Source organism: Symphalangus syndactylus, chromosome 5 (genome assembly GCF_028878055.3).
Source record: "Symphalangus syndactylus isolate Jambi chromosome 5, NHGRI_mSymSyn1-v2.1_pri, whole genome shotgun sequence".
NCBI lineage: Eukaryota > Metazoa > Chordata > Mammalia > Primates > Hylobatidae > Symphalangus > Symphalangus syndactylus.
The window spans coordinates 153,806,029-153,832,255 of NC_072427.2; the positions used below are offsets into that span (position 1 = coordinate 153,806,029).

Genomic DNA, 26,227 nt, shown 5'->3' on the forward strand with positions numbered 1-26,227 from the left:
AGTACTAGATTTATGCAGAGGTCTTGGCTTCAGATCCCTATCTCATTTAGGACCAAGGTCTATCTGCTGTCCACGTGTTATCGTTGATTCACATAAAGTTCTACTCTTGTTTTGTTTTACTCTTTTTCCATTTATGTCCAATACCCATCCCTCCTTCAATACGCAGCTATTCTAATACGTTTTAATATGTTCCTGAATATGTATCTTAGAAACACAGAGGGTGATTTTTATATTCATACATGTTTTCAATTTATATTAATGCTGTATACCTCAACCTGTTTTTTACTTTTAAAAAACGGCATGGATGCTATTTTTTAAACAATACACTGCTTGTAACAAGTACTATAAAGTGAGCCGAGACTGCGCCATTGCACTCGAGCCGGGGCAACAAGAGCAAAACTCTGTCTCAAAAGAAAAAAAAAGCAAACATGGATAGTACTTATATCTATCCCAGCTTCTGCATCACTGCTTTTGACTTTTGTACAGTATTCCATGGTACATATCCACAATACTTTATTTATCCAACCCCCTAGTAATAAACACTTATGCTGCTTTTAGTTCCTTGTTCCCACAAATAATACTGTGGTGAACATCCTTATACATGTCCTTTTGTGGACCAGTAGGAAAGCTTTTCTGGGAAATATACCAAGGAATGGGATTACTGAAACTACCTATGTCATTTGTGTTACTGTTTGCCCAAATCCTCACAAGCACTGAATGTTATCTCATATTCTAATTTTTCTCAATTTGATGAACAAAATATAGTATCTCATCATCTTTGAAATTTGCATTTCTTTATTTACTAGTGAGATTGATGATATCATGGCATAGTTGTTAACCACTTAGGTTTCTTTATCTGTTAATTGTCTATTCAAATCCTTCCTTCTCCCTATAGTCTCTATTTCTTAATGATTTTCAAGCTTTTTTTTTTTTTTTTTTTTTTTTGAGAGTCTTGCTCTGTCACCAGGCTGGAGTGCAGTGGCATGATCTCAGCTCACTGCAACCTCCGCCTCCTGGGTTCAAGTGATTCTCCTGCCTCAGTCTCCTGAGTAGCTAGGACTACAGGCACGTGCCACCACGCCCAGTTAATTTTTTTATTTTTAGTAGAGACAGGGTTTCACCATGCTGGCCAGCATGGTGTCGATCTCTTGACCTCATGATCCGCCCGCTTCGGCCTCCCAAAGTGGATTACAGGCATGAGTCACCACGCCTGGCCTCAAGCGTCTTTTTTTTATTCTTTATCTGAATCCTTACTATTTTAAGAGGCTCTAAAAAAACTCTTCTCCCAATCTCATTCGTTAGCTTTGCCAATGGTTTTCTTTCTTGAACAGAAATGCTTAAATTTGATGGAGTCATTTAAGTTATCTTACCCAATATATTCCTACTAAACATTTTCATTGATTAGCTTTACAGTTTCTCTTTAACACTGAGGTCTTTAATCCATCTAGAGTTCACTGTTTCATCTAGCATGAAGTAGGTGGCCAACTTTATTCTCCATATGGTATGTCAGTTTTCTCATACTTGCTTAATTTTGTACTAGTTTATGACTGACTCTCTCTCCACATAAATGTTTCTGATTTCACACTCCCTGTTTTTTCACTATCTGCTCCTTCCTGTGCTAGTTACCGCACTGTTCTGAGGTGTACGGTTTGGTTTCGTTTGGTTTACGACTTTGTATTTTCATGTCTCACAGGGCAGAGTTCTCCCATCTTCTCTTCTCTTTTTGTTTAATGTTAGAATAGCTTTATTCATCCATATACATTTTTAAAAATTTAATAGTGGTAAGATATACAGACATAAAATTTGCTATCTCAATCATTTTAAGTCTACAGTTCAGGAGTGTTGAGTATATTCACACTGTTGTACAACCAATCTCCAAAACTCATTTCATCTTACAAAACTAAAATTCTATACCCATTAAACTCCACATTCTCTCCTTCCCAGCCGCTGGTAACCACCTTTCTACTTTCTGTCTCCATGAATTTGACTCTAGGTATGACAAGTGGAATCATATATAGCATTTGTCTTTTTGTAACTCCTCCTTACAAAATTTAAAATAAAATGAATTCCTAAAAAATACTGTTTGTTTTTTGTTTGTTTTGTTTTGAGACAGAGTCTCGCTCTTGTCACCCAGGCTGGAGTGCAGTGGCACGATCTCGGCTGTAACCTCCGCCTCCCAGGTTCAAGTGATTCTCCTGCCTCAGCCTTCCGAGTAGCTGAGATTACAGGCGTGCACCACCGTGCCCGGCTAATTTTGTATTTTTAGTAGAGATGGGTTTTCACTATGTTGGCCAGGCTGGTCTTGAACTCCTGACCTCAGATAATCCACCTGCCTCAGCCTCCCAAAGTGCTGGGATTATAGGTGTGAGCCACTGTGCCCGGCCTACTGCTTGGTGTTTTAATTGGAAATGCAAAAGAATATATATATTAACTTCAGGAAAACTGATATCACTGCAGGATTAAATTACACCATCTGTTGATACGCAGTATCTTTTAATTTATTTATTTTTCCTCAAATCCTTTGGTAGAGTATTAGGCTTTCCTGTTTTTTCTTGGGGAGTGGGGAACAACTTGAGGATGAAAATGACTATTTTTAAATATTTGATAGAAAATATCAAATATTGGGCCGGGTGCGGTGGCTCACGCCTGTAATCCCAGCACTTTGGGAGGCCAAGGTGGGTGGATCACAAGTTCAGGAGATTGAGACCAGCCTGGCTAACATGGTGAAACCCCATTTCTACCAAAAATACAAAAAATTAGCTGGGCGTGGTGGCATGAGCCTGTAGTCCCAGCTACTTGGGAGGCTGAGACAGGAGAATCACATGAACTTGAGAGGTGGAGGTTGCAGTGAGCCAAGATCGTGCCACTGCACTCCAGCCTAGGTGACAGAGCAAGAATCTGTCTCCAAAAAAAAAAAAAAGAAAATATCAAATATTTTCTCCTTGAAAGCCATCTGGGCCTTAGGATTTGGGAGGGAAAAAGGGATGAGGTTGATTACCATTTCAATTTCTACAACGACTGTTGTTCATGTTTTCTCTTATCTCTTGAACTTCTTCTGTCATTTTATATTTTTACAGAAATTTATTTGTTTTTCAAGCTTATTCAAATATCATTGTTTAGAGTTGTCTTATATTATTTTTAAACTCTGTAGTACTAGTAGTTACTTTTCCTTTATCATCTGTAAGAGCTGTTCCTGGCCTATTAACCTTTTTCAAATAACTACCTCTTGGTGTTGTTTTATTCTCCATTAATTTCTCACCTTATATTTATTACTCTTTATTGTTTCTGGATTAACTCTGTTCTTTCTAAGTTTCCTGATTTGAACACCTAGATTACTTGCTCTTCTTTCTTATTTTCTGATAAATATGTTAAAAACTAGACATTTCTCTCTAAATACTGCTTTAGTTATATCCCACAGATTTTTTTCTAATTATGTTCCACAAATTTTTATATAGAGAGCTTTCACTGCCACTCATTTTTAAATGTTTATATTTCTCCTTTAACCCACAGGTCATTTCGGTAGTATGTTTCAAGATTGTAGACTTATTTTGGTTTTCTGTTGCTGTTCTTTACTATCTTTATTACTACTTTACTATCTTTACTCCTGATTTCTAATTTTGCTGCATTAGGAGTGCAAAGTCATGTGACTTTGACTCTTGCGAATTTTAAAGTTTCCTTTATGATGCAGTACATGGTCATACGACTGTTCAGTAAGTTCTTGAAAATATTGTTTACTCTGTTAGTACAAAATTCTATATACACATCTATGAACTTGAGCTTGTTAATGTTATTAAAACTTTATGTTGATGCTTCTTTATTTGATCAAAATTCTGACAGGAGCACATCCAAATGACCAACTACAATTGTTGATTTATCTATTTCACCTCATTGCTGCTATATATACATTTATTTATTTATTTATAGACAGAATCTTGTTGTGTCACCCAGGGGCATGATCTTAGCTCACTGCAACCTCCACCTCCTGGGTTCAAGCAATTCTCCTGCCTCAGGCTTTCAAGTAGCTGAAACCACAGGTGCATGCCACCATGCCCAGCTAATTTTTGTATTTTCAGTAGAGACAGGGTTTCACTATGTTGGTCAGGCTGGTCTCAAACTTCCAAACTCAGGTGATCTACACACCTTGGCCTCCCAAAGTGCTGGGATTACAGGCGTGAGCCACTGTGCCCAACCTGCTTTACATATTTAAATGCCATGTTGTTAGATGCATCAATTGACACAATTATATTTTCTTGATCTACTGTTTCTTTTATCAGCATATAACATTGCTCTGTGTGCCTTAAAAAATAATTTAATCAATATTAAAATAAATCATATTTGGGAAGGTCTATTTTATAGCTTTTATTTTTATATATAGATATATATAACTATATATCTATATACATAAACATATAAATATGTAAATAAAAATAAAATATATAAATAAAAGATATAACTTTTATTTTTAAATTTTTTTCTCTCTCTGTATTTTTAACTTTGCTGTATTTTTTGTCTCCGTTTAACTCTTGTTGACAGTATATTTCTGTATCTTTTTAGCCCAAGTGAGATTTATATTTTCATTTTGATCCAAGTACTTGTTTGTATTTATTGACTTTCCCATGATTTGTACTTATCTCAGCCTTCTTTTTCATGGTGTCCACACGCTATCACATTTCTTTCTCTCCCCTCCCCATTCTTCTCTATTCTCCACTGGGTAAACTGAGTTTTACTCTGACGGTTTGAAACTTATACATTCCATTTTGATTTTTCTAGTGTATTAAGAGCCATACTTACGCTTGTATTTTCTTAAGCTTATCATTATCTTCTTAAGTAACTTAACGTAACTTCTTAAGCTTATCATTATCTACATCTTTCCACAAACAAGACATTACCCCATCACCACCGTAGGCAGTGCCATCTCACCAGATGGAGCTGGGGGAGTGGCTGTGGCAGGAAGCAAGCCTAGAACGCTTCTGGTATGATCATCTGTGCCGCTGCTACAACAAATGCTATGCCCCAGGTATGGAGAGGATGCTGAAAGAGGAAGGAGCACTCCAAAGCCAGTCTACTTTCACAAGCAGACTTGAATATCATGCCAATGTCACCCTGCAGCACCCGCCCCCAACCCCTACCCCATAACTCATACAATCCACCTACAACAGTAAGAGAGAAACACATTCATCTGAAAAAGATTCTAAGCCCTATCCCTGTTCATAGTACCCAGTCCTCTTTTATTCTGAGCAGCTATTTCAGAGATATAGATATATATATACACAGATATATTAATAGATACAGATAGAGATATAGATATAGATCATCAGCCTTTCTGTTTTATTTGCCACTGTATCCCCAGTGCTCAGAAGAGTTCTCAGCAGGTACTCCCAAAACCATGTTGAATGAAGAGATCAATCAATACATCTTTCTTTTCTTTCACAATCTCTTGTCATAAAAGATGCCTATCTTTCTGAGGCTATATAATTCCATCAACCTAAATCCTTTCTTCCTCTCTACCAACATGAATTGTTTCTTCTTCTCCCCATCTTTCTTTGTGTCTAGTCCTCAACCTACCAATCAAACAAGAGTCATGGTCGTCTATGCACGTCATAATTAGCAAAGTCAGAAATGATGAATTCCAGTCCCAAAACTAATACCAAGTAGTTGTATAGGCCTTCAGCATGTCACAATATTCTCTCTGCACAGAGAGGAATTGCATTATGATCAAGAACATAAGTCTGGGGGTTTGAATTGATTGGGCACTAGGTCATGTAACCTCAGTCTAAGTTTTAACTCCCCATCTGTAAAATGTTACAGCAATTCTTATTTCTTAGAAGGTTACTCTAAGAATTAACTGGGAAAATGAAAGTATACAAACACTCCATGGTACACAGAAAGCACTCAGGTTAGATATTATCACACATATTCTTTAAATTACAGAAAGACTGGATGATCTCTAAAAATGCCCTCTAGTTCTAAGAATGTATTACTAACTCTTAGTATGCTGAAGAAGTCAGAACTCTAGCTGCAAGTGGCACTGGGCTGGGACTGCAAGCAGGGGGTGCACGTCAAACAACAGCATCCTAGCTCTAGTGCCTAAACATCTTAGAGCAAGGGCAATTCCTCACCTTGTGCTAGACGCTGATCTCCTGAGCACCTCTGGAAAAAAGAACCACTTCCTCCTACTAAGATATAGATTATATTCCTTACCTATAATAAACAGAATTCCAAAACACAATTTCCTGGAGAAGGGGAAAAACTGCACTACTTTGAAGCAGTAAGGTCTACATTATTTTGGCTTATTGATAAAATCAGCTCTGCTCTGCACATTGAGAATTCATCCTGAAAATACATTTAATGGTAGGTCCCTAGTATAGCATCACGATTTTGGAACAAGAAAAGAACTTTAATTCTTGAGAATACTGTAACTGATATATCAAAAGTCCCAGGGTTACTAGTGAGAATAGCCTCAAGTGCCAATCAAAAGTGGTATGTTAATAAGCAGTTCACAAAATTCTCAATTATAAAAGCAAAACAACAATACTTATCTTGTCTAACCCATGCCACTACTATGAAGAGCAAATAAAACAATAAAGATCAAATCAAATTAAAGTGTTATAAACTGTAAGGTGTTTCAAAATTTTTTTAACCCACTCAATTTAAATTTCCCTCCATGGCTGGGCACAGTGGCTCTTGCTGTAATTCCTATGCTTTGGGAGCTGAGGTGGGAGGACTGCTTGAAGCCAGGAGTTCAAGAACATCCTGGGCAACATAGTGAGACCTCGTCTCTACAAAAAATACAAATTAAAAAATTAACCAGGAGTGGTGGCCTGCATCTGTAGTCCTAGCTACTCAAGATGCTGAGGTGGGAGGATCACCCGAGCCCAGAAGTTCAAGGTTACAGTGAGCTATAACCAAGGTACTGCACTACAGCCTGAATGACAAAGTGAAACCTTCTCGCAAAAAAAATAAATTAATAAAATAAATGTCGTTCCATATTCAGATGAGAATAAACAACTAGTCATAAAAACCTTAGGAAGTTGTTATTATCATTATCCTCATTTTATAGATGAGGAAATGGAGGCTTAAAGAAGTAAAGTAACTCCTGGATGGATGCGGTGGCTCACGCCTGTAATCCCAGCACTTTGGGTGGCCGAGGAGGGCGGATCACCTGAGGTCGGGAGTTCGAGACCAGCCTGACCAACAGGGAGAAACCCCATTTCTACTAAAAATACAAAATTAGCCAGGTGTGGTGGCGCATGCCTGGAATCGCAGCTACTCGGGAGGCTAAGGCAGGAGAATCGCTTGAACCCAGGAGGCAGAAGCTGCGGTGAGCCGAGAATTGTGCTATTGCACTCCAGCCTGGGCAACAAGAGCAAAACTCCATCTCACACACACACACAAAAAGAAGAAGTAAAGTAACTCTTCTAAGGTCACACAACTAGTAAAGGTAGAGGACTGGTTTTCAAGCCTATGTCTGACTCCAAAGACCATGCTTTTAACCACTATATTACTAAATCCAGACCACCTCTGTGAAGGTCATCAGATTAAAAGAGATGGTTACAAAATGGGAGCGATTCCATATATACTGTACATTGTATAACACCAGAAGCCCTCATTCCATGTACCCTGAATAGGGGAAAAACAAACAAACAAAAAAAAAAAACCAGATCTTCTCACACGTAACTGTTTTCCTTAAAGGATTTTTAAAATTTTTTTAAACTCCAGGCTAGGCACAGTGGCTCATGCCTGTAATCCCAGCACTTTGGGAGGCAGAGGCAGGAGGATTGCTTGAGCTCAGGAGTCCTAGATCAGCCTATGTAACATAGTGAGACTCTGTCTCTGCAAAAAGTTTTAAAAATTAGCCAGGTGTGGTGGCACATGCCTATAAGTCCTGACTACTCAGGAGGCTGAGGCAGGAGAAGCGTTTGATCCCAGGAGTTCCAGGCTGCAATGGGCTATTAATATAATCGTGCCACTGCACTCCAGCTTGGGTGACAGAGTAAGATTCTATCTCTAAAAATAAAAATGAAAGAAAAACTCCATGATACATGTTCTTTTTTCATATATACTTAATTTAGTAATCTGAGTGTTAGATCGAAGTCTAGGATAGCTGCAGAAAAGAAGATGAAATCAACTAAGAGCAAATTACAGAAACACATGAAAACTTTCAAAGAGCTGGTATAAACTGCCTTTTACTGGGCTCTAACACTGGCAAGTTGCATTGGAAAAGGTGACTCTTGTCAAGTGTCACCAGAGTAATTTTTTAAGTAATGCTGATAAATAGACATATTACATTCTTAAAATCATCCCAAATTCCAAAGAAAGTTAGCTTTCATTCTTTTATCTTTTATGATGACATGGTCCTATTTGAGCAGTGGCCCTAGTAACTTACAGAAATAATCGCTGAGACTCAGCTACTCCTGCAATGGCTAAAAACTAAAAACCATTCATGAATGACAACAAATACAATCTATTCTCTATGGTACAAGAAACCAATCACAAGCCCATCTGGGTGAGACCTGGCTAATAAGAACATTATTTGAGGGGGGTACAAAGAGAAGCATGGATTGCCAAGGGGGAAAAGTCATTGATTAGACTGTGACAAGCTTTTAAATGTTTGCATTATCATTAACCAACTGCTTGGTTCTCTGGTTTGCACACCTGCCACCTCCATCCAAAGCTATTACAGTAGCAAACCTGGAAGTACGGCTGACCTCTAGAACACTGGCACCCTCTTCTGACCCTTTTGCTGTATTGCATGCACTCAAGCTACTGAAGCGAGAAAGTACTGATAAAGCTACTACATTTTAAAATAACTTAAAGAGTGTAAATGGATTGTTTGTAACTCAAAGGATACACGACTGAGGGGATGGATACTGCCATTCTTCATAATTTATTTTCACATTGCATGCCTGTATTAAATATCTCACATACCCCATAAATATATATACCTACTATGTACCCACAAAAAATTTTAAAAATATAGCTGTAAATGAATAACTTTGCAGGTAACATTATCTAGATGATTTCATATTTATAATTCCCTGAATAAACCTAAGTTTAGCTTAATAAAAATAAGAAAATGCAGATCATCTAAATACTATGTTCTCTTAACATCTCAACAGTATATGTATTAGTTGATTTTATTAGAAGAATTATAAGATGATGACAATGACGAATGTACAAAGACTTTACTATGTGCCAAACACTGGCAGTAAATAAACGAGTTTAATTCTAACAACAAACTTATGAGTTAAGCACTACTATTCTCTTCATCTTACAGATGTGAAAAATGAAGTGTAATGAAGTTCAATACATTCCTAGGATCACGCGACTCACAGTAAGTGGTAAAGATGGAAGTCCAAAATCAGTACACATGACTCTAGAGCCAAAGCCTTAGCCACTACTGCATCTCATGATTTTATACCCAAAATATCTCTGTGAGGTAGAATGGAGCTGATATCATAACAAAATGAAACATAATTAAAATAGAAAAAGTGTAAGTTATAAGAAAAATGACAAATATGTCAGCTAAAATCTCCCATTTTTAACAAAGCCCCAAATTGTACAGATAAAAATATTACATGCAACAGTTTAGGTTCCTTCTTCATTCTTCCTTACTTGAAGATTCTTGTCTTCTAGGACTACGATGTTTTTATTCTTTCTTTTCCTCCTCATTCCTTTTTTCCACCAAATTATGTTCTTATTCTTCTTTAAAGAAAAAAAGCTAATCTACATCATATGTTTTATGTTTCTTCTATAAAGCAAAACTACTTATCTATTCTTAAATTACCTATTTCACTGTGACCTTTAAAAAATATTTATATTAAGACAGTAAATCCACATAGCATCATCAACTCTTTCTCTTCAATCATTGAAAATAAGATAAGAACCGATCTAGGATTATTTAGCAATACACTAAATACCTATCTGAAGTCATATACCTATCTGAAGATGGTCAATACCTAACTGAAGTCATAGCCAATAGTCTAGATAATCTTCCAAGATTTCTAAAAACACTGCCCGAGCATGGTGGCTCCTGCCTGTAATCCCAGCACCTTGGGAGGCCGAGGTGGGCGGATCAAGAGGTCAGGAATTCGAGACCAGCCTGACCAATATGGTGAAATCCCATCTCTACTAAAAATACAAAAATTAGCCGGGCGTGGTGGAGTGCGCCTGTAATCCCAGTTACTCAGAAGGCTGAGGCAGGAGAATCACCTAAACCCAGGAGGCGGAGGTAGTGGTGAGCCGAGATCACGCCAAGCCGAGATCACACCATTGCACTCCAGCCTGGGCGACAGAGCGAGACGCTATCTCAAAAAAAAAAAAAAAAGAAATTCTAAAAACACTAACTTTATTTTCAAACAGGGTATGAAGACACATTGTCTAATAATCTGTGGTTTAAAATTAGACTATCTAGAACTTTAACAGATTCCAGTTTCCCATATACAGTTATTCATAATATCACAACTTAAAAAACACTTAAATGTACTCCAAACACAGTGTAACCAAGTTCATTGTTATTCATGACTAGAAAATTCACCAGTGGTTGAACTGAAACTTCTAAATCAATGATTTCTCTTTTGCAATTATCCTTTTATTTTTAATACTGTTAGAGTTTACTTTGAAGTGCAGACTTAGTGAAAGTTTAAAGAATTAAAAACACAAACTGCACCTGTTTTAACTTGTTAGATCTAAGAACAACTGAAACAAGATGGTTATATTTTAGCACAGTAACTGATCACGCTGCTGAAGAATTAATCATAACATTACTCATATTTCCCAATTCTAAACATAACAAAAACAGCACAGGTAACGCTTATGAAAAGGTGCCAAGAAACCAACTCCCCACAAATCCCAGAATTCTTTCTACCTCAGTCTGCAGGATGGCAGCCCTCTGCTCCTTAGCAGTCAAGGACTCCTTCAACACTTCAATGTGCTGTTTACTATCTGAGAACTGGTTTGTGAGTGTTTCTAGCTTTGTCTGCAGGGCGAGTAGTTCTGTGTCCTTTCTGGACAGCTCCTGTTTCACCTGGCCAATCTAGAAAAGAAGTAAAACACTTTAAGGAAAAAAGAAATAAAACAAACACCTCTTATCTGGATCTTTGACAGATCTGAGTCATAAAATACAAAACTAAATGCAGCACAAATTATGTGATAGGTCACATTCATCTTTTTGCATCACATAATCTTGGATCTCCCCCAACCCTGCGCCAAAAAAAAAAAAAAAAACTAAACTTATTCAACCAATAGGGAAATGTCCAGTTTTCATTTATTGTGTCTTCTAAATATTCTTTGAAACCTCTTAGAAAAGGAATGGAGGGAAAGGAAATTCCAATTCAATTAGATGACTATGAGACAGCAGTAAGCAACCGAACACCACTGTACTGATAAAATGGTTTTCATTTTTCTAGGTGAGACCTCTTCAGAACACGATGGATCAAATGCAGGAGGAGTGTAGATATAACACAAAAGGTTTTAGAAACCTCCTAGTACTACTATTTAAAATTTAAAATCTGTTGCTGTTGTGCTTATTTCTCACTGTTATCTTTTTCATTCTCAAAAGTTTGCATAAAATTCTTATCTTAAAAAGCTACTTTCAATGTTATACATACGTGGTTTTGTAAAATCCTATAATTTGATGTTATGTGTATTGACTAATTTCTCTCTTAACATTGAAAGTATGTTTTCTAAGAATTTTAAAAAGTTTTTTACCCTAAATGTAAGCTATGTAAACAGAAATTACATCTGCTTTTACATTATGTCTATCACCTAACAAGGAACTAAAAAAGATACTAATTATTGGAAGTATACATTTGACAAGTCAGTAATTTTGGTGTCACTGATAAAACAAAAAGTTATCTTTTCATTTCCAAAAACTTGAATGTATCTAAAGTATTGTAATTGTAATAATCTTAGGTATAAGGGATAAAGCTTTTGAGAACAATTTCCCATGAAGAAATAAATTTCACATTAATTAAAATTAGACCTTTGAGGAACACCAAAAATAAATTTCCAATTTAGCCTTCTGTTTCAAAAAAGATTAAGTATTTTTCTCATATGCATAAAATCTCTTCTTAGAGATATAGTTATTCATTCATTCAACAAATATTTCTGTATGTTTATTGTATACAAAGTACCCGAGGATACTAAAAACATCAGTGGAAGATAATTTTAAACGGTGGCTATATTCATCCTGCAAAATAGTATGTACCCAAGAGTTACCACACACTGTAACAACGTGGAGTCTTTTATGACATCCATTTACCAATAAAAACAACCCATTAATACTATTCCATTCCCTAACACACTGATTGTAACAAAAACACATTTGTTGTATGAATGAATATTTTGGGGATGTTCAAAGTGTTATCATTTTCTCAGCTGAAGAACTATGACTTAAAGATTATTCAAATTTCCAGCTACCTCCAATTATGTGGTCAAAAGTAAATATAAAAATCTGTTTCGTCATCATCTTCATTATTAAGTAAGCTTCAAATAATGCTTTATTGACCTTAAAGACTAAGAAAGAAAAGAAAATGTTTTAAATGAAAAGCAGGGTTTAGGCCGGGTGCAGTGGCTCACGCCTGTAATCATAGCACTTTGGGAGGCCAAGGCACGTGGATCACAAGGTCAGGAGATCAAGACCATCCTGGCCAACATGGTGAAAACCATCCCTACTAAAAATACAGAAGTCAGCTGGGCATGGTGGCGCATGCCTGTAATCCCAGCTACTCAGGAGGCTGAGGCAGGAGAATTGCTTGAACCATGGAGTCAGAGGTTGCAGTGAGCTGAGATTTCGCCACTGCACTCCAGCCTGGTGACAGAGCAAGACTCTGTCTCAAAAAAAAAAAAAAAAAAAAAAAAAAAGAAAGAAAAAGAAAACAAGAAAAGCAGAGTTTAGAAGCACAAATTTTCCCTAAAGACTGAGAAGAGATTATAAAGAGGAAGCAAATATAATACAAAGCTTAGGAGCACAACGCTTTGCAGACAATCACACATCAGAACTAAGCTAGCTATGTGTCCCTGAATAATTACTTTCCTAATCAGTTTCCTAATCAGTAACAAAGAGAAATTATACGAATGCCACTGTACTATTTATGGATGCAATAAAATAAAGTATGAAATGTGCTTAGCCTGTTGTCTGACTCAATGCAGAAATTACTAATAGTAGCTATTTTAAAAAGGAAGTTATCGATCAACCTTCCCTCTAGCCAATATATGGTTTCCATAAACCAAATTAGACCCTTTCCACCAAAATATTTCCCTTTTTAATATAAAGTAGACCATAAATAGCAAATCTACCAAAGTAGCCCAAGTTTGGTTTTTTAAATGCTGTATTTTTTTATTCCAGTCTTAGCCACAATTATTTTCAGAAGCAGTTTTTGCTGACACTTTGACAAATGTGTGCACAGCCTAGTATAGGTCAGTACAGAATGTGTAAGCAGTATGTAGAAGACTCTGCTTGTATAAAACCTCTGCCTCGTACTGGCTGTGTTTTCCTAGGCACCACTCTGTCACCTCAGTTTCCTCGTCTACAATTTAGAGTTGATAATACGTCTAACTCAGCGTGTTATAAAATGTTTATAGTAAGTGTGCAAGTGTTAGCTACTTTATTATCCAGCCATCCCTCGGTATCCATGGGTCCATGGGGGACTGGTTCCGAGACACAGCTTGGACACCAAAATTAATGAATGCTGAAGTCCCTGATATAAAATGATGTGGAATTTGCATATAACCTATGCACATCCTCCAGTATACTTTAAATCATCTCTAGATTACTTGTAATACCTAATACAATGTAAATGCTATGTAAATAGTTGTCATACTGTATTGTTTAGGGAATAATGACATGGGAAAAAAGCCTGTACATGTTCAGTAAAGACACAACATCCATTTTTTTGCCCTGAAAATAAAAAACAGTTGGTTAAATCCACAGATGCAAAATCCACAGACACGGAGGGCCAACTGTATTTATTTTATTATTATGTTCTGAATTGAAATTTTAAGTTCATTAGAATATTGAACTAGATTTAGATACCTGAAATAAGTCTCTTAGTAATTTTAATTTACTAGATACTTTCTATACATCTGTCCTAAAGAAAGTAACATTTGTGGCAAAATCACTCACTGGAGACTTAAAGATAATGTCTACATAAGAAGGTAAAGCACTTTACTCGAGTTTCAAATTCAAATAAACTCTAGGTGATGGGCCTAGAACAAATGCATATATTCTTGTACCTAGGAAGAAAAGAAGGCCACCATTCATATAAATCAACAATAAGGGGTTGAGAAAAAAACAGGCTTTGAAATACCATCCACAGAGTGACAAAAGCAACAATAAAGTACCAGGTATAAGGCTTCCAGAACATGTGAAGGCTCACTGCACACGAAGTGACATGTGGGTCAAACTAGTGAACAGGAGTCAGTTAAAGAGCAGAGCAGGCTGGTTAGTGCTAGTAATGGGCAAAGCTGCCAACCATAGAGAATGAAAGGGTAAGCCACCCAGAAGCCATAGAGCTAGCAGGGTCCCACTGTGGGATCACTGCACACAAAGAGGTAAATCTTACGGCAAAGACCTCAGCCTGAAGACCAGCCGCTCTCTTTTTCAGCTCCTCCCATTGAGCCTCTTTCGAACTTAGTTCCTCCTTCAGTTGTTCTACCTGTCACGACATTATTATTCTTTTTCACTTATGTGTCAACTTAGGTCTTCTTCTTATCTACTTTTGAGGCAGAATGGTAACTGGAAATAACAATAACTTATATAATACAATCAAATCTGTTCCCCTCATTCCCTCTTCAAAGAGCCATAGCTAGTTTCTCTAAGTTCACAGGTTTTTTCCCCCCACAGTGGACTGGAATGTGCTAATCAACAAATGAAAAACATAAACACAGAGATCATACTGCACTGTCTCATTCTCAAATTAGGGTGAAAAATCCAAACTAATAGAAAGTTGGTTATGTGAGGCCAGGTGCAGCAGCTCACACCTATAATCCCAGCACTTTGGGAGGCCAAGGCAGGAGGATCACTTGAGGTCAGGAGTTCGAGACCTGCCTAGCCATCATACTGAAACCCATCTCTACGAAAACTACAAAAATTAACTAGGCATGGTGGCGGGCGCCTGTAATCCCAGCTACTCGGCAGGCTGAAGCTTGAATCCTGGAGATGGAGTTTGCAGTGAACTGAGATCACACCACTGCACTCCAGCCTGATCGACAAAGCATATCTCCGTCTCAAAAAAAAAAAAAAGTTGGGTATGTGAGTTTTTAATTTCTAAAACTGAAATGAAAGTAGTAGAAATAATTAATAATAGAGTCTGAAGGTGGTTGAGGAATATTCTGCAGACTTATATGCCAGGTATGGGCACCACGGCAAGAAGCCAGAAACTGGAGGGGAAGTGATGATTATCATTCCTTCACACTACTGGGATGTTTCAGTTTTCATTTCTAAGAACTTGGAGAATACAATTGGGAAATAAAGGGGGAAAACACTTATTTTCTGGCTAAAACTTTATAACTACAATCATAATGTTTAATTAAACCACAACAAAACTGGTAAATTGATAATTGTGATAAACTAAATCCTCCAGCTTGCCTAAATAGTTTACAGAATCAAACTAAATGACTTTGGATACAAGGAAGGAACATTGTGACTGATTATAAACACAGACTGATAGGTCTTGGTGGTATCTATCTTTGTCATATTACACCTGAAGTGCACATGTGGAGCAATAAACCTGACAGCGAGTGGATCTTCCCCACAGGACAGGGCAAAGAAAGGGCTTTCCTTTACAGAACTGTATTTGGAAGGGAAACGTTAACTTCATTTCACCCATTTCATTAAAAAGCCTCTTAGGGCTGGGCATGGGGGCTCACACCTGTAACCCCAGCACTTTGGGAGATCGAGGTGGGTGGATCACCTGAGGTCAGGAGTTCAAGACCAGCCTGGCCAACATGGTGAAACCCCATCTCTACAAAAAATACAAAAAATTAGCCAGGCGTGGTGGTACGCACCTGTAATCCCAGCTACACGGGAGGCTGAGGCAGGAGAATCACTTGAACATGGAGGCAGAGGCTGCAGTGAGCTGAGATCATACCACTGCACTCCAGCCTGGGTGACAAGAGTGAAACTCCATCTCAAGCCTCTTAGGGTTTTGACTTTTTAAATAATTCACAAAAGGTAAAGAACTTGATGTTTCATATAGTGAGAAAAACTCATCTGGAAGTTTTTCGGAAGTACTAATAGATATGAAAAGTTAAACCGTGACAATACATATGTAGCCTCATACAGAGAATTGTCTTTATAAGTAAAAACTTGTAATAACTATCTATGTCAGTAATTCTGACTTTAATTCTGGAGAAGTTTCATTTGAAAGAACTGTGCTAAAAGTATTCTTCCCTGAAACCTGATAAAATAGTGTAAAATACAGCTTTATCATCACTAGAGAAGTAAAAAATATGCATCAATTTTTCAAACCCCTTTTAAGAATCAAAAGTCTCACATGCCATTACCTTATTTTTCATAAATTTAGAATGGCTCCGATACACTTCCATTTGCTTCATTTCTTCTTCCCTTTCCTCAGTACTCAAAGCCCCATTCGATTTCAGCATCTGAATTTCCTCTTCCAGGTCTCGGAGCCCACGCTCCATAGAGGAAATTTTTGAATCCTGAAGACAATGGAAGATTTAGTGATTAAAGTATTCACAAAAACCCAGAAAAGCTGAATAACATGATATTTAAAGAAGTTACATTTAATAAAGATAGACAAATATACAGAAAAAATACTGTCTGGCAATTGGTGCCTTGCCTCCTTTTTTTGAGGCAGAGTCTCGCTCTGTCACCCAGGCTCGAGAGCAGTGGCGCAATCTTGGTTCACTGCAACCTCTGCCTCTGGGTTCAAGCAGTTCTCCTGCCTCAGCCTCCCAAGTAGCTGGGATTACAAGTGTATGCTACCACGCCCAGCTGATTTTTGTATTTTTAGTAGAGACAGGGTTTCGCCATGTTGGCCAGGCTGGTCTTGAACTCCTGACCTCACGTGATCCACCTGCCTCGGCCTCCAAAAGTGGTGGGCTTATGGGCGTGAGCCACCATGCCTGGCCAGTGCCTTCCTTCTAAAATACGTCCTCCTTTACAGCCATTTGAGTGGGAGGAGAAGCACTCATATTCACAGTGTGATTTTTCCTCTATGGCTGCCTCCAGTTCTGCATCCTTTAAATTAAAGGTGAAAATAATTACTAAATTAAATTAAATGCAATGAAAAACTGGTTAAAATTTCTTTGCATCAGAAATTACAAATTTCTGGTGAAAAAAATTTCCAATATTAATAGTAAAGCCTTTTCTAGTTCTAATATTTTATCATTTTACTTGGTGACCCCTAAAAAAACATATTATGCCCCAAAGGAGGGGAAAAAAGTAAGAGGGTTTCAAAGATTTATACAGTAACGTGTACAGCTATATGTGCAGTAATAAAAATTACATAACATCCCATTGCAGAAAAACGGGGGAATAATTAAGTTGTTATTTATCATGCTAGAAATCCTTATTGTCTATACTTCTCCATACATTTAAAATAATTCATAATTTTTTAAAATCACTGTCCTTATAAATCATCATCTCTACCACAAATATCATCTTCCAATAGAACATTATCTCATATTCGATTTGATTTTGTTTGTCGCAGTACCTAGTTTCTCCCCAGACTACTTTACATGTCATGAATTACAGAAAGACTCCTACACGGAATGAATAGTTTTATGTATCTGTAGCTGCATATGCTTACTCACCAAAGAAATAGAGACCTTAAAGAGCATAAATTAAGTGCAGCTTTATTTCACTTGGAGTTTTAGATAAACCATTCCTTTGGAAGCTATTTTGAAATTATCTCCTTTTCTACTTTACCTCAATAATTTCCTGGTTAAGTCTCCTTAATTCTCAGAGCATGAAGATAAGAGAGATTAAGGCTTTATGTTGAGAAAACTACACCTAGCTATTTTCAGGTTCAAGGGAGGGGAGAAGAGAGGATGTATTCCTCTGTCTTGCTCATCACATGACCTTTAAAAAGATCGCAACAAAGATTTTCTTTTATAAATTCATTCAAATTAAACTTAAAATGTATCTGTTCAAAATCCATTGTACTGAATTAAGACAATCAAGAGTCATTCTATACCTAAACCAGGATTTTGATTTACTCATGTGGAATGACTGACCTTCATAAAGTACTACTTCAATTGCACTACCTGAAAATTCACTTTTAAGATTGCTATAAAATTTCTCTGGAAATATCAGAACACAGCCCCTTAAAAAAGACTAAAATACTAGGCATAAGCATATGACTAGCCTACAAATGAAAGAAAATGAAAGTTAAATGTAAGTTCCCCTCTGTCATTAGCCTGAGTGGTAATGAAACTGGACCGGCTGAAAGAGGGAAGTGTATCTCCAGCAGCACTGGGGCTCCACTCAAGACAATTTAGTCCCAGGTAAGAACTCCAACTCTGCACATCACATGGCAGCCTGTACCTGTACAGAGCCTCTGGAACGTCTCTAAAAGGCCCTTAAAAAATATTATCTATCTTCTCCCCTACCCTAAACACAAAGGCAGCTTTTGACAAATTAGCACCCTCACTACCAAATCATGAGCCATAAAAACTTCTTCCCAAAAAGGGATCATGACTCCAGCTCTGAAAACCAGGAGGCAGGTACTGACTGACCAGAAAAAGAACCTACCAAGGAAATCAGTCCAGAAAATTAAGGCCTGACACTCTCAACTAGTTCCAGCACCAACCCAACTGGTACCAATGCCGGGTTTGAGGAGAGTCATTCCAACCAGGTTTCCTATTCCTAGAACGTGTAACATTTAAATAAATAAATTCCTTTTCACTTTACTACTCTGTACTTCCCCAGCCCCAGCCCTTCCATCATTGACCAACCAATCCCACTGGACTTACTGAAATCCTCTGCTCTTTGTCAAATTCTCCAAATTCTCAACCTTTTCCCCATGAACTCTCTCCAGTGAAGGCCAATAATACCCCAACACCACAAAGGAGCAGGGGAAAGGGTTGATATTCTCCTAGTTCCTCAAGGCTGTTTCCCTTTATGGAAAGCTCATACTCCTTTTCATCCTACTGTCCCCACTGCTGCCATCCAGGGACTTCTCAATCACTCCTGCCCATTTTTGGAAGTCTTTGGCACCTGGCTTACAATATCCCCTTCAATCACCACTCTTGCCATAATCCGAGGATTGCAATGTCAGAATTCCTTGACACCCTTAATTGCAATGATCTCATCCTCCAGTCCACTTCGGTGATCCAGTTTAGAAGACTGTACTCTGGATCCTATCATCATCCAGAACTCTCTTCCTCTGGCCTGTCATACCCTCACTCTGGTTATTTCCTGTTCAACCTCACAGAGAATTCCACTTTCCTAACTTTTACATTTTCTCCCAACCTGTCAGTCCACCTGAATTTTATTCTTTCCATATCCAGGGTACAGTCCGGGACCAACCTCCAAACTACCCTGTCATCATCATCCTCAATTCATTTGCATCCCAATCACTCACTCTGCTCTATCTATCCCAGCAAAACTCTAACCCTAGAGCGGTACAGTAATTCTTCCCTGTTCCTCCACTGGTAAAGGAAAAACAAACAAACAAAAAAATAGTAGAGAAAGGGGAGGAAGAGAAAGAGAAGAAGAGGGGCAAAGAAGGAAAGGCTGGAATGAGGGAAAATGGTGGGAGAAGGGATAAGAAGAGGAAAGAGAGGAAGAGGAGGAGGAAGAAGAGGCAAAAGAGGAGAGGCATCACCTTCAAGATTACTGGGCTGTTTTACTTCAATCATCTTTCTTCCCTATTTTCCCTAAAGACTACTCTAGATTTTCATAATTCTCTTAAGCGCATTCCACATTCTCAGCAACATAGCGATTTCTGTTGTGATTTCAGCATCACATCCTCTTGACCCCACTGGGCCACCAGAATCTTCCTCCTTCTTAGCAGAATGGCTGAAGGTTCACACAACTTAAAATGCATCCACTGCCACCAAGTAATACTATTACTCGTCCCATTCTGTCAAAAGGTGGTTAAAGAAATAATTCTGTCAACATAGGTACATTCATGTGTTTTATTCTTAGGTGTTACCAGTGATCAGGAAATAACACGACAAACTTGTGGTAAATGTGAAAAAGGTAAAACCATGCAACTGAACGATTCTAAAGGCCTTTTACAAGATTATACTCAAGACTACCAATTAACTACAAAGAACCCAGAATCCACTAATTTGGAATTTGTTTGGTAAATCCTTTCCCCACCAAGAATAAAGATGCATACAATATAAAGTTTTAAGAGGAAATCATCTAAATTAAGACAACAGTTCCCATAACTACTTCAGAAGTATCTATTTACATAAAATTATTTATTTACCATTAACTAAACATTCTTGTCATATCAACAAATATTAAATGAAGGCCCACAATGCAAAATACAGTATTGAGCTTTCTTTTTCTTTTTTTTTTTTTTTTTTTTGAGACGGAGTCTCGCTCTGTCACCCAGGCTGGAGTGCAGTGGCGCAATCTCGGCTCACTGCAAGCTCCGCCTCCTGGGTTCACGCCATTCTCCTGCCTCAGCCTCTCCTTGTAGCTGGGACTACAGGCGCCCGCCACCACGCCCGGCTAATTTTTTGTATTTTTTAGTAGAGACGGGGTTTCACCGTGGTCTCGATCTCCTGACTTCGTGATCTGCCCACCTCGGCCTCCCAAAGTGCTGGGATTACAAGCGTGAGCCACTGCGCCCGGCCAGTATTGAGCTTTCTAGTGGATAAGAAGAAGTAGTTGTGGGGGGAGGTCCCTAACTACATGAGCTTTTATGAGAAAGAATAGATTGTTAACAAAAATAACAGATGCAACAGCTAGTATGGATTGAATGTTTACTATGCACTAGGTCCTGTTCAAAGTGTTTTTACATGTTTTAATTAATTTAAACGTCAAAACGACCCACTGGATGAGTACTATTACTATCACCATTTGTTGATAAAGAAACTGAGGCACAGGTAATTTGCTCCGTATCTTACAGTTGGTTAAGTGAAGCGAGATTTTGAATCCAGGGAGTTTAACTTAGAAAGCAAGCTCTTAATCACTATACTGAACAGCCTAAAGATTTCTAAATATTCATTAACTTAAGGCAGAAGTTTTCAAAGGATGGTCTATGGAACCCTCAGGGTACCTCAACCCTTTCACAAAGTATGCATGATCAAAACTATTTTCATAATAATACCATGATGCCACTTGACTTTTCCACTGTCTGCACTAAAGATATAAAGCAACGATGGGCAAAACTGCTAGTGCCTTAGCACAAATCAAGGCAATGGCATCAAACCATACTTGTAGTCATTATATGAATATTTGTCACGTCAAGTACTTGTAGGAAAAAAATGAAAAATAAGAAATAAAATTTTTAAAAGACTACTTCATTTAAGACTGTCCTTGAAGAAGCAGTAAAAAGTATTACTTTTAATAAACCTCGGCCGGGCGCAGTGACTCACGCCTGTAATCCCAGCACTTTGGGAGGCCAAGGCAGGCGGATAATGAGGTCAGGAGATTGAGACCATCCTGGCTAACAGGGTGAAACCCCATCTCTACTAAAAATATAAAAAATTAGCCAGGCGTGGTGGCGGGCGCCTGTAGTCCCAGCTACTTGGGAGGCTGAGGCAGGAGAATGGTGTGAACCTGGGAGGCGGCGCTTGCAGTGAGCCAAGATCACACCACTGCACTCCAGCCTGGGCGACAGAGCAAGGCTCTCTCTCAAAAAATAAAAATAATAAAAATAAATAAATAAATCTCAACTCTGGAGCACATATACTTTTAATATTGTGTGTGACAAAATGGAATGAAGCTGCATACTGAAATACGATGGCTGTCCCTAAGCACAGGACTCATGTGTTGCTTTGAATTGTACACTGAATTCAGTATTTTCTTCACGGAACACTATTTTTACCTGAAAGAACAACTGGCAAGCTATGGTTACCCAGATTTGGTATCTGGCAGACATTTTCTTAAAATGAAGGAAGTGAGTCTGTCACTTTAAGAGAATGAAGGGGTCCTGAGACCAAGACATTTGCGAATAGCTGTTTTAAAGAAATTCTGTTCAACTCTTTTTGGTCCAGTTTGAATTAGGGTCTACAAGTAAAAGGAAATAAAATTGAAATTCTTTTAAGATGTCATTTTCATTGATTCGCACTCTTAATCTCCAAATAAGTGAAATACTATTACGTGCCACTTCCTAACACTCACACATGGAAGTTTTTGGTCACTTAGAAGTATAAGGTGATTCACAAGATTCTTTACTGTTGTCTCACTTACCTTCATCTCAATAACAGTTTGCAGAGCTTTTGTTTTGGCAGAATCAGAAGCATTCTCAAACCTTCGATGCATCTCCTGTAGAAAAGAGGCAAAAAGAGATTCAGTGCTCTCCCGTTCACTCTCATTTTTTTCAAAGAGCAGCGAGAGCTGATGTATGCAAAAGATCACTACAGCCTTATGAGACACTGACCCCTTCTGTCTTACCAACCTTTCCCTGTGAATCAGGGAATCCACAGGCTGCATTCAGGCTCTCTCAACCATGCAGGCATAGGAGGATCCCTATCTCTGAACACCTAGTTATTTAAAATCAGTCACACAGACGCCAGCTACCATAACAGCTGAAACTACTATTTCACATCCTCAGGTTGTGTGTCAATCTTCCACACAACTCTGAGAAATGTAATCAGAATTCCAAATGATCCAAAAAGGAGATTAGAAATGCTCCCTTTTAAAAGGAGAAATAAACACCATCACAATCAGTCTGCATTGCTGACTGCAGCTATGGAAAGTGATCTGTGTTGACAACATCCTTTCCACGGCATCCACCCCCAGAATAACAACCACCTGGTTACCTACGATGACGATCTCTCTCTCTAGTGGTGCTACAGTTAGGAAGAAAAACATGACACTGTTGAACAAGTTTCCTAAGTAGTTCCGGTTCAGAAAATGTCAGAAAAACATAGCCTTCTTTTTTTTTTTTTACCCAAATTTTACTGAGTTCAGGATAGAAAAGCAAGGAAGGGATATCAGAGTCTTCCAGGTTACCGAACCGCCTCAGTGATTTTCTTGGCAGACTCTGTGAATGTCTCTAGATAAATCAGTCAGTACTTTCAAGTACCCTGGGGACAGGCTCTTGAGAATCCAGGGAATACAGAGATGAATGCTTTCTGCTACCTCTCTCCCTACTTCCAGCTTTAACTATCCACCTAGTTATCCCATGTTCATGTCCAACAAACATTTCAAACTCTACGTGCTCAAAACTCAACTCCTGGCCAAGCGTGATGGCTCACACCTGTAATCCCTGCACTTTGGGAGGCCAAGGCAGGATGGTCACTTTGGCCCAGGGGTTCGAGACCAGCCTGGGCAACATGGCAAGATGTCATCTCTACTCCTGATGGTGCCCCCAAACCTGCTCCATCCCTCCTGTTACTCAGGCCAAAAACCTATGAGTCTTCTTAATGCCTTCCTTTTGCTCTCAAGCCGCAGTCAGGAAATCCAGTTAGCTCTAGCTTCAAAACATACCCAAAATCCAAGCACTTCTTGCTGTCTCCACGGCCACCACCTGGAATGAACCACTAAACAAAAATATACCTTTTAATCTGTAACGACCTTGCAACTGAGCTCTGCTTCATCTTGCTCCACTACGGTGTATTCTTAATAAACACTTCAAGTGACCCTTGTAAACGTAAAGTTGTCCTTGTCAGTCCTCTGCTGAAAACCCTGTCATGGCTCCCCATTCAACTCAAAGTAGAGCCCAAGTCCTCTTGGTAGCCTGCAAAGGCCTCATCTCATTGTCCTTCCCTGGGTCTCCATGCTTTAGCCACCCTGGACTCCTTGCTGCTTCTCAAATATGCTAAGCATGCTCCTGATCCTTAAGCCCTTTGCACAAGCTGCTAGGGGAAGACTTCACTTCTTTCCAGTCTTGGCTCAAATGCCTCTTTTGTATTAGCATTAGGTTTAGTCGTTGTGATAATGCCATTGTCGTTATGCAAGAAAACGTCCATATATTTTAGAGACGCACATTAAAGTCTGCAGAGGACAATGACGTCATGCCAGGGATTGGCTTTAAAATCTTTGGTAAAGAAAAGAGGAAAAAGGAAAAAGCATACATGGAGGAAGTGTGGCAAAATTTTCGAAACTGGTGCATCTGAGTGATTAGTATATGGAGATTCATTATGCAGTTCTTACTGCTTTTGTGTAGGTTTGAAATTTTTCATAACAAAATGAATGTTCAATGTTTTCAATATAATCTATACCTTATTTTAAAATTTCACACAGCCAAAAATGAACACGTGTCCTTTCCCCTTCACTCTACTTTTTCCTGTATATAGCACTTACCCTCTAACATATTTAATGATTTATTATGTTTACTTATTATTCTCTACGAGAATGTACGCTCCACAAAAGCTAAGATCTTTGTTTCATTCATTCACTGATGGATCCAAAGCACCTACAACAGTAGCTGCCACACTGGTAAGCGCTTAATAGACATTTAAGGAGTGAATACTGAATGAATGAAATGGCTACCAAACGTTCAAGAATTAGCTAGAAAGGAAATATTTTAGTCCCTTCCTACTCCGGTGCTGAATTTTGTACACCTCCTATTTCTCATACAGCATGCTACACAGCTTACATAGCTCCATTAGCACTTACCCCATTGTATTAGCAATAATTTTTCTTCTCTAACATACCATACTGTGAACTCTAAGGATAGAAACTGTCTTCTGTATTCCTCAGGCACTGTCTGATATGTAAGCAGTCATTAAAAATTACTTCTTCTCTCTATCTGTTCTTCTTTGTTAGATGAAGGAATGAATGATAAATGAATGAATGATCAGCCAGTTTCTATCCTCACCTCTCAACTGAACCATACGATCTAACATAGCAAATAAAAAACCTCCTTGTTTCTAAACCTAGTAGCTATTGTCAGTTCACCTCCTTTGCAAACTCTAGCTGGTACCGGAAAAAAAAAATTTAAAGAAGGAACGTCTTTAAAATTTTCAACTGGCTTCCATTAAAGAATTATCCTAGCTCTAAATTCTTATTCTGCACCTTTTCCTCTCCTACCTGCAGACATTTTCTAAATTCCTGTCCTCGGAACATCTGGATTCTACAGCCTGAATCCAAAGCCTCCACTAATCCACAGAGTAACTTTACGTGAATTAGAAAAAAAGCAACCCTTCTGGGGTAGATGCAACATCACCATGAAGCACAGGCTGAATTTTAGGGCCTACGTGCTCCATCAGCAAGAAGCTCTTATTTGGTGAACAACCCGTATAAATAACCATCCAAAGCAGCCCTTCTCTAATCCTATGGTTTCAACTATTACTTTTCACGTATACCCCACAAAATCTATTTATCTTGCACTGTGGCAGGCATTCATCACTCTTCCTCGCCGTGTGATATCTGAATTCCTTAGTATGTGTGGGAACTCCACATTTTAAGGCAGAGTCTACCTCCCACAACAGAAACTGAAAATGCCACATACTTGTTGCCCAGCCGTGCTTGTAATTAAAGCCCAGGTACATGACCTAATCACTTCAATCAGACACATTCATCACATACTTTGAAACAGAATCCTGTGACATGAAGAAGCCGGGACATGAATATTTACAGACAATTCCAGCAACAGGTGGCAGAGGCAGCAGCTACCTCAGGCTTCCGGACACACCAACAGCAGAGACTCCAGTGGTGGTGAGCAGTGTCAGTGATGTCGGCGTAACACACTAACATGTCTATGCCACACAGCACTGTCATCACTAAACCAATATAGGAGCATGATTGATTCGAGGCATTATTCTTGTCTACATAACTTCGGAGCCCAGTTCTCTAGTCCTCCCAGAGGCTCCTGGGACCTATGTATTTATCCCATTTATGCACTCCAGGAACTAAGTTTTGGAGATATAATAATGAGAAATAACATATTTGGTCTCTTTTATCATGGAAGCTTTAATAGGAAAAATAGAGTTTAATCAAATAATCATCTACGCAATTCATCAGGGTCACTGACGACCTCCACATTGCTAGCACCCATGATGTATCCTTAGTCACTGTACTTGATCTATCAGCAGCATTTTACACAACTGCTCAATCCCTCTTCCTTATTCTACTCTCTTCCCTTGGCTTTCAAGATATGGCACCCTAAGCTTCTCCCCCTATCTTACTGGT

General features: G+C 38.4%; 1 protein-coding gene across 10 annotated transcripts in view; it reads right to left on the reverse strand.

The window, feature by feature from the left end:
• Positions 1–26,227, reverse strand: part of ERC1 (ELKS/RAB6-interacting/CAST family member 1) — a 490,329-nt gene that overhangs the window by 358,005 nt on the left and 106,097 nt on the right. For 8 of the 10 annotated variants that reach the window (XM_055281160.2, XM_055281164.2, XM_055281161.2 and 5 more), the window contains exons 4-7: positions 22,340–22,414; positions 16,507–16,662; positions 14,574–14,657; positions 10,868–11,035 (exon numbers count right to left, since the gene is read on the reverse strand). In XM_055281160.2, the coding sequence (XP_055137135.2) occupies positions 10,868–11,035; positions 14,574–14,657; positions 16,507–16,662; positions 22,340–22,414 (483 nt within the window). The remainder of the gene's footprint in view (positions 1–10,867; positions 11,036–14,573; positions 14,658–16,506; positions 16,663–22,339; positions 22,415–26,227) is intronic. The other 2 variants (XM_055281162.2, XM_063639865.1) reach the window with 1 other exon arrangement.